Here is a 16,351-nt window from a genome sequence, read left to right on the forward strand (position 1 = left end):
ATACAATATTTTTACCAACTCTTCAGCATTTCCCAAGTTACAATGAAGAGGCTTAGTAACATATATTTGTTACAGTTGTTTACCCTGTGTTAGCCAACCTTGCAGTGGCTTCTGAAACAGAAAATGTTAGTAAACTTACCATAACATTTTCCTAAGACTGAAAGTTGACTGTGGGGAGAACAGAAAGGAAGCAGTGTGTATTCTGTGTATGTTTTTGCTATTTGATGTATCCTCTGCCCACTCAGGTATTTAACTTCTAAAGACCTGAGGGTCTGAGCTGAACTCTGTGAACCTTTGCATGCTAACAAATTTTTAAAAAACATCATTATATTTTATCTTTTAGGGAGATTAAGTGCAAAGATATCAGAAACTATAATGTGTCCCTGGTACATTGGGACAGCGGGGAACCATAAGTATTTATCATATATCTAATATCCAAGTGGTCCTTGCATGCAGATGTTTTCTCTTCTGGAGTGCTTTTTTTGGAATTATGCAATGGAAGTAAGTAGACATAAAAAAGAAGCTAGAAAATGAGTATCTCTCTAGAGTGCTTTTTGGAAGTATGCAATGGAAGTATGTCAACATCAAAAAGATGCGAGAAAATGAATATATCTTTAAAGTGAATTTGAGACTAACAAATTCTAAATAATTAGTATTAAGGATCATCTAATTTATCACAGAGGACTTTGATGTTCCAAATAACACTCCACTACAACTGTATTCAAAGACATCTGACTGTCAGGATAATTGGCTTATTGAATTTGTGGGTACCAATGGAAAATGAAAGCATTTCCTACCATAGTTATTTATTAATAGATAATAATAATAAAACATATATGGTTGGGTGTGTGTGTGTGTGTGTGTATGAAATGATCTCTTCCTTTTCTATTCAGTCAGATCTCCAAAATTGCTAATGCAACTATATCTTCAAAATTTAATTTTGCTTAAATTTGAAATGTTTTAAAAGTTGTATAGCTGTATCTTGTGAATGCTATCATATAGAAACTATTAAGTTATATACTGTACTGTTTGGTGCATAATATCTAGATTTGTTTTTGGACAGTTCAGACGTAGAGTTTTACTTCTGCCAAAGATACTGTGGAAATTAGTTATGCTTATGAAGTTATGGCATGATATCATTGACTATCGTATCCAACTTAATAGGCATAATCCAGAAAAATTTAGAGGTACCAAGTCCCATCAGAACTAGTAAAACTCAAACAGTTAAATGCTTGACTCTGTAGCTCTATAAGCCAGAGCAATTCAAGGACAGGCCCAGTGAATAATCAGGCAGTATGGAAGCCAATGAAGAATAAAATGAATTAAGTCTGAGTTATAATTAAAAGTGAAAAGATCTAGCAGGAAAGCTCAAAGTAATATGATATATGAAAAAATTCTTTATTATAAGAGAAACATACAAGATATGTTTAATGATGCCTTAATAGAATACTCTATGTTAACTGTTTAATATGTGATAACTGCATATGCTGTACTACAATGCCAAGATGTTCCTCTTCCAAGATTGTGTCATGTTTCATGTAACCAGTGTATTTTGGAGTGACATGCTACAATAATCTTAGTGCAAAGTGGGGCTAAGTGGAATAGATACCCATATAAGAGTTAAGAAATAATTTGTGACTGACCTAACCTGGACCCTTAAGGACCGACTAGATTTCCAGGATATGAGCTTTCAACAGTTGGTGCTCCTTTCATCAGAGAAAGGTTTGACTCTCATACCCTGGAAATCTAGTTGGTCTTTAAGGTGCTATTAGACCCGAATCTTACTCTTCTACTACAGATCAACACAGTTACCAACCTGAAACTAATCTAGACCCATAACTCAGACCACTGGCTGTTGACCAGTCAACAGAAGACATCTGTTGACCAGTCAACAGAAGAACCCTATGGAGGGTTCTTCAAAGAATGTAGATGAAGACCAGATTTGGGGTTAATAGAAGACTGAATGGACCCAGGGTGAAGTTCTGTCAGTGTCGACAAGGAGTTTAACAGGGTACATAGAGTTGAATCTTGGTCTGGCCAAGCAAGCGTTAGAATTCTATTGAATTGGTAGTAAGAGAAATATTGTATAAGAATTGAACTGTTAGGGTTAAGGATGGCTGACTTGGAACAGAGCTTTCTCAACTCCCACCCGCTAACACTCTTCCTGTACTTGAGATTTATTGATAACATTTTCATCATATGGACACATGGGAAAGAAGCAGTGGAATAATTTCACCAGGCCTTCCGCAACTTCCACCCCACCATCAACCTGACCATGAGCCAGTCCACACAGAAAGTACATTTTGTAGACACTACTGTACAAATACATGATAGATGCTTAAGAACCACCTTGTACCGGAAACCTACCAATCAGCAAATATATCTAAATGTCTCCAGTTAACATCCTAAACACACCAAACAATCCATCGTCTACAGTCATGCTCTATGTTACAAACGCATTGTACTTATACATCCTGACATCTTCCTTTGCTAAATCCCTCCCATCTAATCAAGCTGCATTGTGCCTTTACGTGCATTGTACCTGATGCCCTCCCTTGTAACATCCCATCCACCTTATAAAGGCTCAGGGATCTCCATTCCTACTTGGGTCTGAAGAAAGGAGCTCTGACTTTCAAAAGCTTATACTCTGAAAATCTTGTTCATCCCTAACGTGCCACCAGACTCAAATCCTGCTGTTCATTTGTACTGTAAATCTAGCCTGCTGTTCAGTGACAGAGAATGCTCTAATAGATTTGTATGCCATTTGTTAGAACACACATTTCTGATATCTATTTTCATATGTATAATATCTGTAATAACTTTCCAAAGCCATACATACATATTTGATAATCTTTTCCTTGAAAAATAACTTTCTATGATCTGATCCTCTACCTTGGTCAGATACCTTAATTGATATGCTAAAGATGAAATATCATGGATTCCCTGTTTCAGTATCAATATTGTAATTGCAAGGTTTGAGAAGGTACTTTTAAATCAGATTTTCTGTCTTCAGTAATGCTAATAATGTTGTTAATGTAATGCCAATATGATTTTTCTAAATTCCAGCCATCTCTTATTGGCAGGGATCATTTGGTAGAAAAAGAGCTGCAGGAACTCATTAGCATGTGCCATGCCCCCTTGCCATCACCAGAAGTGTGTCATTGGCATAACTGATTTGCATATGCCACACCCCCTGGCCTCACCTATCCTGGCTGCTTTGTACCCAATCCTGGCCATTCAGGGCCAAAATTGGGCCCAAAATGGCAAAAAGGGGCTGAAAATGGCTGAAAAGGGGCCCAAAATGGTCAGAGTTGGGCTGCTGCTGAGCAGGAGAGTGATCCACCACCTGTAAGAAGCCCGATCCTGGCCGTTTTGGGACCAATCCTGGTTGTTTTAGGCCCAATCCTGGCCATTTTGGGCCCAATCCAGGCCAAAATGCCCCCCCAATGGCCAAAAACCAGGTGGGTGGGGCCACCTGACATGTGACCTCTTTGGAGAACTATCGGAACTGTGTTCCTGCACGTTCCCCCTCAAAATGAGCCCTGTTTATTGGAAAGATTGAATGATTAAACTCATACTACAATTTTAACTTTGAGAACTACTAAACCATTTCCTTACATGCTTCTTTTTGTAATATTGGTACCACCCTAAATTAAAAATAAAGCTATCTTGTTTTTTGCATGTGCTTATATCAATATAAGGGCTACTTTTTTTTTAAAAAAGGTCCAAAAATGGACACACTGCCTCTGTTTGTGTGGAGAAGCCTAAAAGGGCAGCAGATCCACCACCCATCCATAGCCTACACCGGTCTAAACCAGAACATACCAACTGAGCCAACCAACCCAGAGCAAGGATGCAGAGGCCAGTGCCAGTGGGGAAAACCCACCTCTGTGGGAATGGAGGCTGGAGCAGCAGCAGCTATGATTTTTTCAAACTGCGCTGCTTGTTCTGGCACCAGAAGTACCGCCCCCCCCCCAGGCCACCAGCACTTTTGCAATTGTACTATAATATTGTTATACTGATATAGTGCTACATAAGGGAAAAGGCATGTCTCCACAATGGAAGGGGCTAGGGACTTACTTTTTTAAATGAAAGCTGGAAACTCAGAGTCTTTCAACACAAGACACATGAAGAACACTTGTTAGGAGATGCAATGTTAGCTGGGAAGAGTAGTTTAAAAAGACAGAGCCAGTGGCAGAGCAAAGACTTTGCTATATACTAGAGCTGTGTGAAGGGGCTGTAAAATGCCAGAAGGGAAACTTCAGCCCATTATAACCTCTCCCGGTACAAGCCTGGCTCTGGAAGGCAGCTCCAACCCATTTCCATTCCTTGCTGCCCTCTAGTTGCAATCACACACAGTTTTAGACTGGAGAGATGAAATTAACAGAGCCTTCAGGGAGATGAAGATGAAATTAACAAGCCCTCTGAGGAGCGATCTTTGCTAGCTCTGTCTTTTTAAACTACGCTTCCCAACTACCATTGCATCTCCCTATATTTGATGAACACACGCCAAGGCGACTTGTGTAGAGAGAGTCTCAGACAATCTGCTATACCTACCATTTCAATGGTATGTTGATATAGTGATATAAATATTGCAATAAAGAAGAATAAAAACAAAAGCTGGAGAAGGGGAGGGAAGGTGGGGGAGGAGTGATCTGATGATGACAAAATCATCAAAAGGTGAGTAGGAGTGAGTGGGAAAAAGAAGACTGAAAGAAACATTATGCACAAGGAAGAAAGGCAATTCAGAATGTTAAAGTCTCTGTTCACCTACTTTTCCCCATCTGTCTGCAAAATATTTACCACTAATGTACTGCTGAGTGTGCAAAAGCTTCCTATTATATAAATATTTATAAGTGGCAACATTTCTGTAGGTAGTTCTGGGTCATGCCTTATGTCATCATGGTTGGTTTACCACCAACAATTATGGGCCTAATGATAGAAATTTTGAGAATGAATCACTGCTTGAAGATGCCTTAAAACAATTTTAGACTCTTTAAGTTGTTCATTGTTGCTACTAAAATTTCATTATAAGATTACAGTAAATTGGAAAAGTATATCCCTAAGGTTGACCAAGTGTTATCTAGCTCATAGTGGCAATTTCATGTTTACTTGGTACAGAGATTCCTATTTGGCTAATGAGAGCTGAGTTTAAGATGACCACTGCCTGATTTCATTCCACAATTGTGTGTAGAAATAATTAAATTTTCTGTCATTGAAGCAGAGAAAGTAAACCACAGCAAAAGTATATTGTTACTATGGAGCAGTAATATAATGAAGATGTATTGATAGTTAGCTTGCTTGATATTCTGTAAGAGTATAAAAAAGGGAAAACATAAGCTACTGTTATGGCCATGGAAAGCTGTAGAGATAACGCTATAAAGGACCGATTTAGTATTTACTATTCAGGGTCAGCTAGCCAGCATACTTCTGTAACAGACTGACAACTTCTTTATACACTTTAGTAATCATCATCCCATGAAAAATGTGTGTGTTACTGTACAAGCACAAGAAGTTGCTATTTCTTATTAAGCTCTTCCTAGTTGGTGAATGCTTAGGATTAGGAAAGCTATAAAAAGTAATACAACAGATCATTGCTGTGTCTACAAATAAAGCTGCTTCTGTAAAGTTGATTTGGTTCTTTAAATAACACCTAAAGATGATGAAAAGAGCAAGAGTCTAGTAGCGCCTATAAGACTTTACAAAATTAGTGATACGGTATGAGCTTTTGTGAGCCACAGCTCAATTCTTCAGATACAGCTAGAATATGAGTCCTTCTGTCCTTATAGCTTGAGTGATTATAGAGGCCGAATGATAATAGCTGGTGAATGACAAAGGGAGGCATGATTGAATAGGGTGGGGTATGCAGAAGGGTAGTGGGTGTGGAGAAATTAGCATTGGTAATAAGTAGAGATGGGCACGATCAGCATTACGATTTGAAAAAAAAACCGATAATGGCGTTCGCGCCATCGGGACTCAGCTAATCAGTGCTGTCCACGGCAACCGATCCAGCAGTCGGAGGTTTGCTTGTTCAGGGCTTGATCGGATCGATCGGTTTCTGTTTCGGATTGCAGACACTCAGGCGCCAGTAATCTATTTCTGGGGCAACGGAGCCAAGGGAATGCCTGAGCTGTGTTTGCCCTCCTTCTGTCGCCCTGGAAACACGAATGGAAGTCCAGCTTTCCTTGATCAGCAGGGCTTCCTTCCAACCACGGAGCAGCCAGCAACACATCACCATTTGGGAGAAGAGAGGGGAGGGAGGGGGAAGGGGGTGTTCTGTAGCCACCACGGGCACTCCAAATGTTTTTTGCTTTTTTAAAAAAATGGGGCTTTGTAGGAGGAATGGCTGTTTTTCTGTCTGTCACTCTCTGTTTTTAACCTGCTTTTAAAACACTGTATTTTGTGGGAAAACCTCATTCACGGCTCTGTGTGTGTGTGTAAAAGGGAGTGGGTAAAAGCTGAATCCAGATGTTTTTAAACGGATCCTCATGAATTCATATGATTTTATATTGAAACAAAACAAAACAAAAAGGCTGTCATATTATAGATCATGTCCTAGTCTACAGACAGCAACAAAACAATCATGCATCCACTAATCCGTGGCGCTGCCACGGCACAAAAACATGCTAAAAAAGCACGGATCAGCATGGATCCTCTTGATTTTTAAGTGGGGCCACCCCAAATCCACCACACAATCACAGGCCATGTCTGTTGCCAGAAATGGGACCCAAAAATTCAGCCATCCACTACTTCGTGGAACCACCACGGCGCAAAAATACAATTCAAAAGCACAGATCCGCATGGATCCTCTAGGTTTTTACATGGGACCAGCCAAAATCCACCATACAATCCCAGATCATGTCCATTGCCACAAAAGGGGCAAAAAAAATCAGTTACCCATCGCTTCGTGGCACTCCCACGGTGCAAAAACATGGTCTAAAAGCATGGATCCTCATGGATCCTTGTGATTTTTACATGGGGCCACCCAAAATCCACCATACAAAACCAGATCATGTCCATATCCACAAATGCTTTGTCTACCATACAATCCCAGATCATGTCCATTGCCACAAATGGGACCAAAAAATCATTCATCCACAGCTTTGTGGCAGAGCCATGGTGCAAAAACATGGTCCAAAAGCAGGGATCCTCATGGATCCTCTTGATTTTTACATGGGGCCACCCAAAATCCACCATACAAAACCAGATTGTGTCCATTGCCACAAATGGGACCAAAAACATCATTCATCCACGGCTTTGTGGCAGTGCCACAGCGCAAAAACATGGTTCAAAAGCACGAATCCTCATGGATCCTCTTGGTTTCTACATGGGGCCATCCAAAGTCCACCATACAATCCCAGATCATGTCCATTGCCACAAAGGGGACCAAAAAAATCATTCATTCACTGCTTTGTGGCAGCGCCACGGCGCAAAAACATGGTTCAAAAGCACAGATCCTCATGGATCCTCTTGATTTTTACATGGGGCCACCCAAAATCCAGTATACTGTCCCAGATCATGTCCAATGCCACAAACAATCCTGGTTTTACTTTCTTCCTGTTTAAAATATGCTTTTGGAAGACTGGCTGCTTGCTTTTAAAATCGGGTGGGGAGGAATGGAGGATTCTATCCCTGCCTTTTTTTAAAAAGCTGGCTGAAACATGTTGGCCTGGGTGTCTCTCTCTCTCTCTCTATTTGGAGAGGCAGGGACGGGTTAAAAACTCCCCCCCCTGCTCTAAGTGCGTGTGTGTGTGTGAAAACGTCCCCTCCCTGAGGGGAGGCGGCTCGTCGCTGGGTTAAAAACTCCCCCCCCCTCTGCTCTAAGTGTGTGAGGGGGGCGCCCCTCCGCTTTGGCCTCCCTGATCCCCGATCGGAAATGGGACTTGTTCGGTGTGGATCATGATCTGGGGTCATCGCCAGAGCGGATCCACGAACAGCTTGATCGGTATTTTTTATTGGATCGTGCCCACCTCTAGTAATGAGACAGGAAGCTTTTGTCTCAATTCAGTCCAGGTGGATGCAATGACTTGAGCTTCATTATCAGTTGCAATTCAGCAGTATCTCTTTCTAATCTCCCTTTAAAATTCCTCTGCAGAACTGCTACTTTTAGGTCAGCAACTGAATGTCCTGGAAGGTTAAAATGTCCCCCCACTGGTTTTTGAATGTTTTGGTTCCTGTTGTCAGACTTATGTCCATTAATTCTTTGTTAAAGGGACTGGCCAGTTTGTCCAATGTAGAGAGTGGAGGGGTATTGCTGACACATGATGGCGTAAATCACGTTGGAGGATAAGCAGGAATATGAACCCAAGATGGTATGGCTGATGTTGTTGGGTCCACTGATGATGTTGCTCAGATTGATATGAGAGCAAAGTTGGCATCTTGGTTTGTTGCAGGACTTGGTACCAGAGTCCATGTTAGTGTAAGTAGTTTATCATTGTGGGTGAGTAGTTGTTTCAGGTTAGCAGGCTGTCTGTAAACAAGAAAAGGTCGTCCCCCCAGTGCTCAGAGGAAAGTGTCACAATCCAGCATAGGTGACAGGTCATTTGTAATGCGTTGGACTGACTTAAGTTGTGGGCTGTAGGTGACCACCAACGGTGTTCTGTTGTTATTTTCTTTGGGCGTGTCTTGTAGCAGGCTGTCCCTGGCTGTCATTCTGGCCTTCCCAATCATCTTTCTCATTATGTCAGGTGGATACTGTAATTGCAAAAATGCCTGTTGCAGATCCTTCAAGTGAGTATCTCTGTCTGTTGGAGCAGTTGCAACTATAGCATAGGGCTTGGCTATACACAATGGTTTGCTTGATCTGGCTGGGATGGTGGCTCGAGTAATGTAGATATGTTTGCCGATCTGTTGGTTTCCAGTATGATGTGGTACTTATGTGTCCCTTGTTTATCCATACTGTGGTGTCCAGGAAGTTTATTTCTCGTGTAGAGTGATTCATAGTTAGATTGATGGTGGGATGGAAGTTGTGGAAAGCCTGGTGATGTCAGGATGTCTCCTGTCAATCTTTGCAAGGCCTGGTTGGTTCTGTGTAACTCTGTAAGGATTTTTTAATTCTAGGTAGCTCTGATGCTAGAAGTTGCTGTCTACTTGGAATGTAGCAGCCTGCTGTTATCTCTTTCTCAGCATATAGTTTCTTTCATCTGGGAGGCTTGGAAGCTCTCACTTCCTATCTGCTATGTTTTTCTATTCATCTGTTAAACTTAGCTGTTTCCTGAATGGAGGGTAGGAACTTTGGGGCTGGGCTTATAATCCTATATATGTTGTGCTTGTAGAAAAGCGCCATTCCTGGCAAAGAATGTAACAGTGAACTAGTAGCTTATCGAATAAAATACTTTAATTCATGCAGTTCCTGGACTCATGCAGTGAAGTTTCTGAAAGTTACCTGACAGAACCTTACAGGTGAAATCTCTTGAGGGCTTCTTTGCTATGGGTCCAGACAATAAAGATGTCATCAATAAATCTTAAGTAAAGGAGAGGTGCCAATGGGTAGGTGTTCAGATAATGCTGTTCTAGGTCTGCCATGAAAATTTTGGCATACTGAGGAGCCAAGTGGGTGCCCATAGCAGTGCACCTGATCTGGAGATATAGGCTCTCACCTGGGCTTTATCCATATAAATTTGTTCCTGTTTGTAAGTTGGAACATCTTCATGATTTTGTTGAGTTCCTGCTGGTATTTGTGTGTGGGGTCTGAGGATAGCAGCTTGTAGAAACTGGTGTTGGAGAGTTGTCGTTCAGCTTCTTGTATGTAATCTGTCTTGTCCATTATAACAATGGCTCCTCCCTTGTCAGCTTGCTTTATTATAATGCCAGAATTGTTTCTCAGGCTGCTTGTGGCATTCTTCTCTTTGTGGCTGAGATTGGGTCTTGAGTGGTGTTTTTTGTTGATTATTTCAGCTTGGGCTTGGTGACAGAAACGTTCTATGTATAGGTCTACTGTGGAGTTGCAGCCTTCGGGGAGGGGGGTGTCCACACAGAGTTCTTTCTTTAGTGTTGAGTGGGAGCTAATTGGTCACCCTTAGACTGTTCATTGGTGGAGGGGTGAAAAGGCAGCTGTTCAACAATGGATTGTTGAGGCTGTGAGGAGGCTGTCTGTCCAAGCATGTTCTGTTCTGTGCTGTGGTGAAAGTATTCCTTCAAGTGCAGACAGTGGAAGAAGGCTGTCAGGTCTTCCCAGAGCTGCATTGTCTGTTTCGGTTTGGTGGGACAGAAAGATAATCTTCTTGAAAGGACAGATTCCTCTGCTAAGCTAAGTGTATGCTGGGAAAGGTTAATAAATGGCTGGTGGGATTGTTGTTATGACTGGCTTGTAAAAGGTTGGAAAGTTTTTTGTCCTGCTTTTGTAGAGAAGTAAGTTGCATATTCCATAAGGTATGGAATGCAAAGATCACTGGGAAGCTTGTTGATACCACATATATTAGCTAGATAACATATTGTCATCATTGCGCTTTAAGCCACCAACATTGGCAGTAGAGGTAAGAAGGAGCCTGGCTGGCTTGCTCACTCCAGATTCTAGCCAGTCTGGTAGTAGTGGTGGTGAAGCACACATAGAAAAGGTGACATACATAGTCACCATCTCTATGCCACTACTATCAGGCCAGTCCCTGCTGAGTTCTCTCATCACCAGCCAAACAGGCAGGAAGGACAACAAGGTTTGGAGTGGAAGCATACCGTGCATGGATGAAAGTGTGTGAATCTGGGTGAAGACAGACAAGCATTCTAAAACATTGTTGGAACTGGCTTAGACACATACTGTCAGCCCTGAAAACAAATGCCTATAAAATGTTCAAACCATTCCCTCCATTCTCTGTCTACATATTCAGTGCATGGACACCAAAGGATGTGTATACGATCAGAAGGTAAATATGGAAGGGGTAAACATTTTGCAACTAATCAATTTCATGATGATAATCATATCATCACACTGTGTAGTATATTACTGAATTTGGTCACTTTTTCGAATTATTTTCTTTTCATAGGTCTTTCCAGGGCTGGCCCGCTCATTGAGGCCGGCCTGGCAGCCACCTCAGGGCACTAAGGCGCTGGAGGGGTGCTGGCCCGGGGGCAGGGGTGCGCACCACAGAGCTGCCACCGGCAGCCAGGAGCACGTGCTGGCAGCGGCAGCGTGGGGCAGCTGAGTGGCAGCCTCCCGTTCAGTTGCTCTGTGGGCCAGGCGCAGCCGGCGCGGGGCCGGAAGGACCCCCATGTGCTCACCAGCCCTGCATGACGATGTCACACACAGTGATGTCATCATGCAGTCTGGTGTGCGTGCATGCGTGCACACACACACACAGAGTCAGCCCTCAAGCTGCCTCAGGTGCCAGTGACGCTGGAGCCGGCCCTGGGTCTTTCCTCGTGGATTCATCAATTGTCCTTCACACCAAAGACTCACAGCCTCAGTGCTCCCCTTTCTATAAAATTGATAGCTTTTTCTAGAATGTCTTCTAAATGCTTAATTTCCTGCTTAATTTTGAATTATACTTATGACAAGATGCCAGCATGTACGTAACCTTTCTTGACATGACAAAATCAGAGCTGAAGGACTGAATATCTGTTGGCCTGGTGTCAGGTAGGGATGTATTGCTTCCTGTCAGGGTAACCCAGTTTTAACTCAATAATATGACTGTTTTTACTCTTATGCATTGTATTTTAAATTGTTTTATTGTTATTATAGTGTCGTAACCAGCCTGAACCTGCTTGTGGGGAGGGCAGATAAAAATCAATTAAATTAAGTTAAATTAAATTAATGTGATTACATGGAATAGCTGTAAATTTTTTATGAACAGAATATTTTCTACAGGCTCCACCACGCTCCACCCCTTTACCCTGCATGGATACTACAACTTTGTCTTTCAGCAGATGGCAACAGTATCCTGCTGGTAGCATTCTTTCTTTGATTTCCACCAGCTGAAATACTCATACCACTAGGGTAGTCCTTATGCGCTTCCCTCACTTCTTCCAAGTATAGCTCTAGCAATTCTGCTAGAATTGATATATTTCAGCCCTTCCACCATCCAAGCAATCAGGCCCCATTTGTCAGTATGTCATAATGAAACATTCCTCTCAAATATGTAATCTCTTTGCAAGCTACTGGCCTTAAAGGTCGCTTGTGGTTACATTAGGATAAATAAGTTATGGCCACATTAACAGCCTAGGGGTTTCCATAGCAACTGAGGACAAGCTCCAGAGGTGCTGCAAGAGAAAAAGGCATTTCCAATCAATTTTGCAGGATTGTTAAAACACCAAACTGCAATTTCCACATCCAGCACCAGCACTGACTGACCTACTTCTTGTAAAAGTTCTCAGATTCATCACACTCACAGGCCAGATACACAGTAATATATACAATTTGTGTTACTGTCCAATAAGATTAGAGGGACAATAAACTCATAACAGGCTAAAGAATACAATTGACTAACAGATGCCTCACAGAACTGCTTAGTAAGTGGACAGGTGCTGAGTAGCATTCTGATTGTAGCTATAAAAGACAGGAGTAGAATGTCTACAAACCATATATTTTCTCTCAGACTGAGTCTTAAATTTGTGAAAATCATGTCAAATACAAAAAAACTACTTATTTTCAATCTCATTCATATTAATCAAAGTTCTTGTACATGAACAAATTGTGGTTGCATTTTCCATTTTAACACTAAACAATATGCATAAACTGTTACTTTGATGTGTTTAATCACATTTAAATGTTTTATAAGAATCTGTGTTAAAGGGTACCAACACAGGATATGTTGGAATGATTGTGAGAAACTATTTAGTAACAGCTCTCAAAACATCTTGAGGTGCTGATCAGAAACTAATCAAGGATCAAGTCACTGAACGCGACTCCTTTCTACAGAATCGAGCTTTTTCAGAGGAATTTCAAAGCAGGACACAAGGCAGCTACAATGGCTTGCTTGATGAGGTTAGGAGGATCCCATTCTCTTGGCCCTCCATGAACTATGCAGAACTGAATTATTCAGGAAGGCTTTTTGGCACAGGTAGGAGGGCTGTACTGTAAGGAAATGGTTCAAAGAGATACATTAATAAAGGGACAGGGGCTGTAGACTAAACTACTGTGTACTGTCTGTTGTTGTAACTATGTTCCTACTGGGTAGTTTCTGCATTGTTTAATATGTCATGTTTAATCACTTATAATTTTCGATCTCTGTATTGGATTTCTGCATGTTTCTAATTTCCATAAATTTGAATTTGTGTACCTTAGTGCATTGTTTATTGAATGTCCCCACTGTTGATCATATTGACTTACACTGTGTAATCTGCCTTGAATCTCGGTGAGAAAGGCAGGCTATACATTATGTAAATTAGACACACACTCACAAAATAGGCCAAAGTAAATAAATAGTGAACAGAATTGCTCAGTGCAGGGAGATAACTTTTGCCTCCCTAGCTGGAAACTTGAGAACCACCCCCCCCCCTAAAAAAAACCCAAGCACACTAGTGGTTTTTTAAAGATGGCAACTATTCCACGATGACATCTGGCTGGTTAGGCACTTGAAACTCACTGTGGGTGGGGATTATCATCATATTGGAACCAATTGTTTGAAGCATCTTACTGATCGTTGAAATGTCTTTTAAAACATTCCTGGTATTTTACATGAACAGTTGGAATGGGTGGGGGAATGGCAACCCTATTTCCTTCTGTTTTTATTTTAAGCCAGTTTGATGAAATGTCAGTTTTAGTTCTCATTTGGAGAATGTGCTCTTCATCAGGCCATGAAAGATTCCATCTCTTCTTTGAGCAGGGCTTTGCTGAGTTACCAAGATCAAACTAAGTTGTAAAATGGAAGGATAGTAGTTATTAACACTGAAAAAACCTAGTTTTTTTGTGTTTTGAAATTTGCATTCTAGGTCACACTATGTAATTTGACTTTTAGATGGTTTCCAGGCCTATGATCGAAAACATAAAAGTCACACACAGTAATCGAAAGGGCTTTCCTTTCCTGTCTCAAAGCTTACCAGATACAGTAGAGTCAACAGCTGGTTTATATTCCACCACCATAAAGAAAACTGCCAGTTGTTCTGCTTCCTTCCTGATTGTTGGGTGCCTCAAGACATATTTTATGTTCCTAAGAAATTCCTGTCTATTGACTATTCCTAGCCTATTTGATTCTTGATAAAATATTGCTTATACTGCCATTTTTGTTTTGATAAGTATTAGTGTTCTTTGTGAAGCCCTGCTGCTTAGCATGGTTCTCATTCCATGTTCGTCTAAAAAGTCTGACCCAGTTTCTCTTTTCAGCATTAGATGTCTCTTCAGGTATTTCCATGAGTTGTAGGTCACAAACTGGAAGCAGAATATACCTAATATGCTGTTGAATTCTTTGATTAATTGTGTAACTATTTTTTTAGTAGGTAGTACAGCTCTAATGTATGATATACAGTGGTAAACATGGCACAACCCTAGGTCATGTGGTAAAGTGCGATATTCTTTTAAAAGATTATTAAATTTCAGGTGAAGGAATGTACAATTTTAAATTAAGTACATTACATTATTAATTGATATATAGTTTCTGTGGTTCTCATTCCATCAGTTAATAGATTCTTTTTTTTCTTTTTTTTTTAGTGAAACAGCATTAAGACATCAATAATTTTTGGCCATAGCCACCATATTTGAATTTAGGGTTGCCTGTCCTCCACTGGGGATGGGGGATCCCCTGCTCCCCCCTTCCCCTGCTTACCTGTCTGGCAGGGGGAAAAGCAGGGGAATGTGCCTCTAGGGGCATGCTCATGGGTGGTATGCTCCCGCATGTTGCACTAGGCAGCCCGAATCAATTGGGCTCACTGCTGCGTGCAGAAGCACTTCAAGGCCTGTTGCGCCACCCCTGCAGTGCTCTACAGCAGGCTGGTGTTGACCTGCAACAGGCCCAGTTTGGTCCCAAATGAGCCAAAATTAGCCTGTTGCAGAGTACAGGAGCACTCCAGGTCCGTCATGCTGCCCTGGAGACGTCCTGAACTTTGCAGAGGGCCGATTTCAGCCCCAAACATGCCAAAATTGGTCCACTGCAGAGCATGGGAGCACTCCTAGAGTGGCATGTAGTCTGCCCAATAATGTCACTTTCAGGAAGTGATGTCATCACATAGCCCCAGGAGCACACACGAGAGGACATAGGAACAGTGAGTGCCAGGTCTCCCACCCGAAAGGTAAGGAGAGCAGGCAACCCTCTTTGAACATCCTATTTCTTTCATTGTTTATTCTGTGAGATCAGACTACATAGATGACGGTGTTCCAATATAATTTGTAAGTGTGTGAACATGTGCCAAACTACTAACAAGACCAACTTTTCATGTACATGTACTTTGTTTTAGGTATGTCAGCAGCCAAGTTACTATCCAAATCTGGACTTAATGTTGTGGTTTTAGAGGCTCGTGACCGAGTTGGAGGACGAACATTCACAATTAGAGCAAGTAGCTTTTTTATTATATTTAAAACCTAACATACAACACACAGAATATGTCAAATCACTGAAATCATATTATATTAGTGGACAGAGACCTGAATGTTGTCGTTTCCAATACTGGATAAACTAAATCCATTTTTCCAAGTATATCTGTTTAAAATAAGTCATTTTTATCTATAATGTCACTTTTCAAACTTGAGCTTGTCTATCAGAGTAGGTACAGACAGATTTCCAAACATGTGCAACACATGCTCTTAAAAGAATAGTAACCAGTTCAGTATAACAACAGTATAGTAATCCAATAATAGGATTTAAGGATGGAAATTATTTATTTAGGAAATTTATATGCTAGGTCTGTAGACTTACTCAGGGTGGCTCACAGCTAAACAGTAGAACAAAACCTACCAAGACAATGAGTTAATAAAAACAAATCACTGCAATTCAATGCCAAGTCAATAAAATAAGTAAAAGCATTTCAGTATAAACAAGCCAGGGCATAAAAGCACAGAACAAAAAAGGAGTCTAAAATGATATTGAAAGAACAATCCCCAGGCTAAGAACAGAGCATAAAACAGCTGGAAAAGAAGGAACCCTAGTTAAAAGGTGTATAATCCCTGTCGTGTCTCTGATACCATCTATAATGTGTGTACAACAAGGTGTTATTGTTGAAACTTTCCCAAAAATATGAATAAGGTCAACAACTGGCACATAGCAATGCAACATTTAACAGTTGGTCTGTGATGAATTTTGTGTCTCTGTATGTGCAAAAGTGAAAAAGTGTAGTCCTGCTCATCAGCCTGGGATGGGCTCTCTGGGACCTCTCCTTGCTGTGTACCAGGTTTTTCCAAATTTAGCATTTTTTAAAACGAATCAGGCTATTTTACGTAAACATTCCTGCATGACATTTCTGAGGATGGTACCAATATGGAACAAGTTAT

At 41.1% G+C, this 16,351-nt stretch overlaps 1 protein-coding gene across 1 annotated transcript in view; it reads left to right on the forward strand.

The window, feature by feature from the left end:
- The window catches only part of MAOA (monoamine oxidase A), a 78,309-nt gene that overhangs the window by 7,799 nt on the left and 54,159 nt on the right, over positions 1–16,351 (forward strand). The window contains exon 2 of the mRNA XM_054973515.1: positions 15,322–15,416. Coding sequence (XP_054829490.1) covers positions 15,322–15,416 — 95 coding nt within the window. The remainder of the gene's footprint in view (positions 1–15,321; positions 15,417–16,351) is intronic.

Source organism: Eublepharis macularius, chromosome 3, assembly GCF_028583425.1.
Source record: "Eublepharis macularius isolate TG4126 chromosome 3, MPM_Emac_v1.0, whole genome shotgun sequence".
Lineage (NCBI taxonomy): Eukaryota > Metazoa > Chordata > Lepidosauria > Squamata > Eublepharidae > Eublepharis > Eublepharis macularius.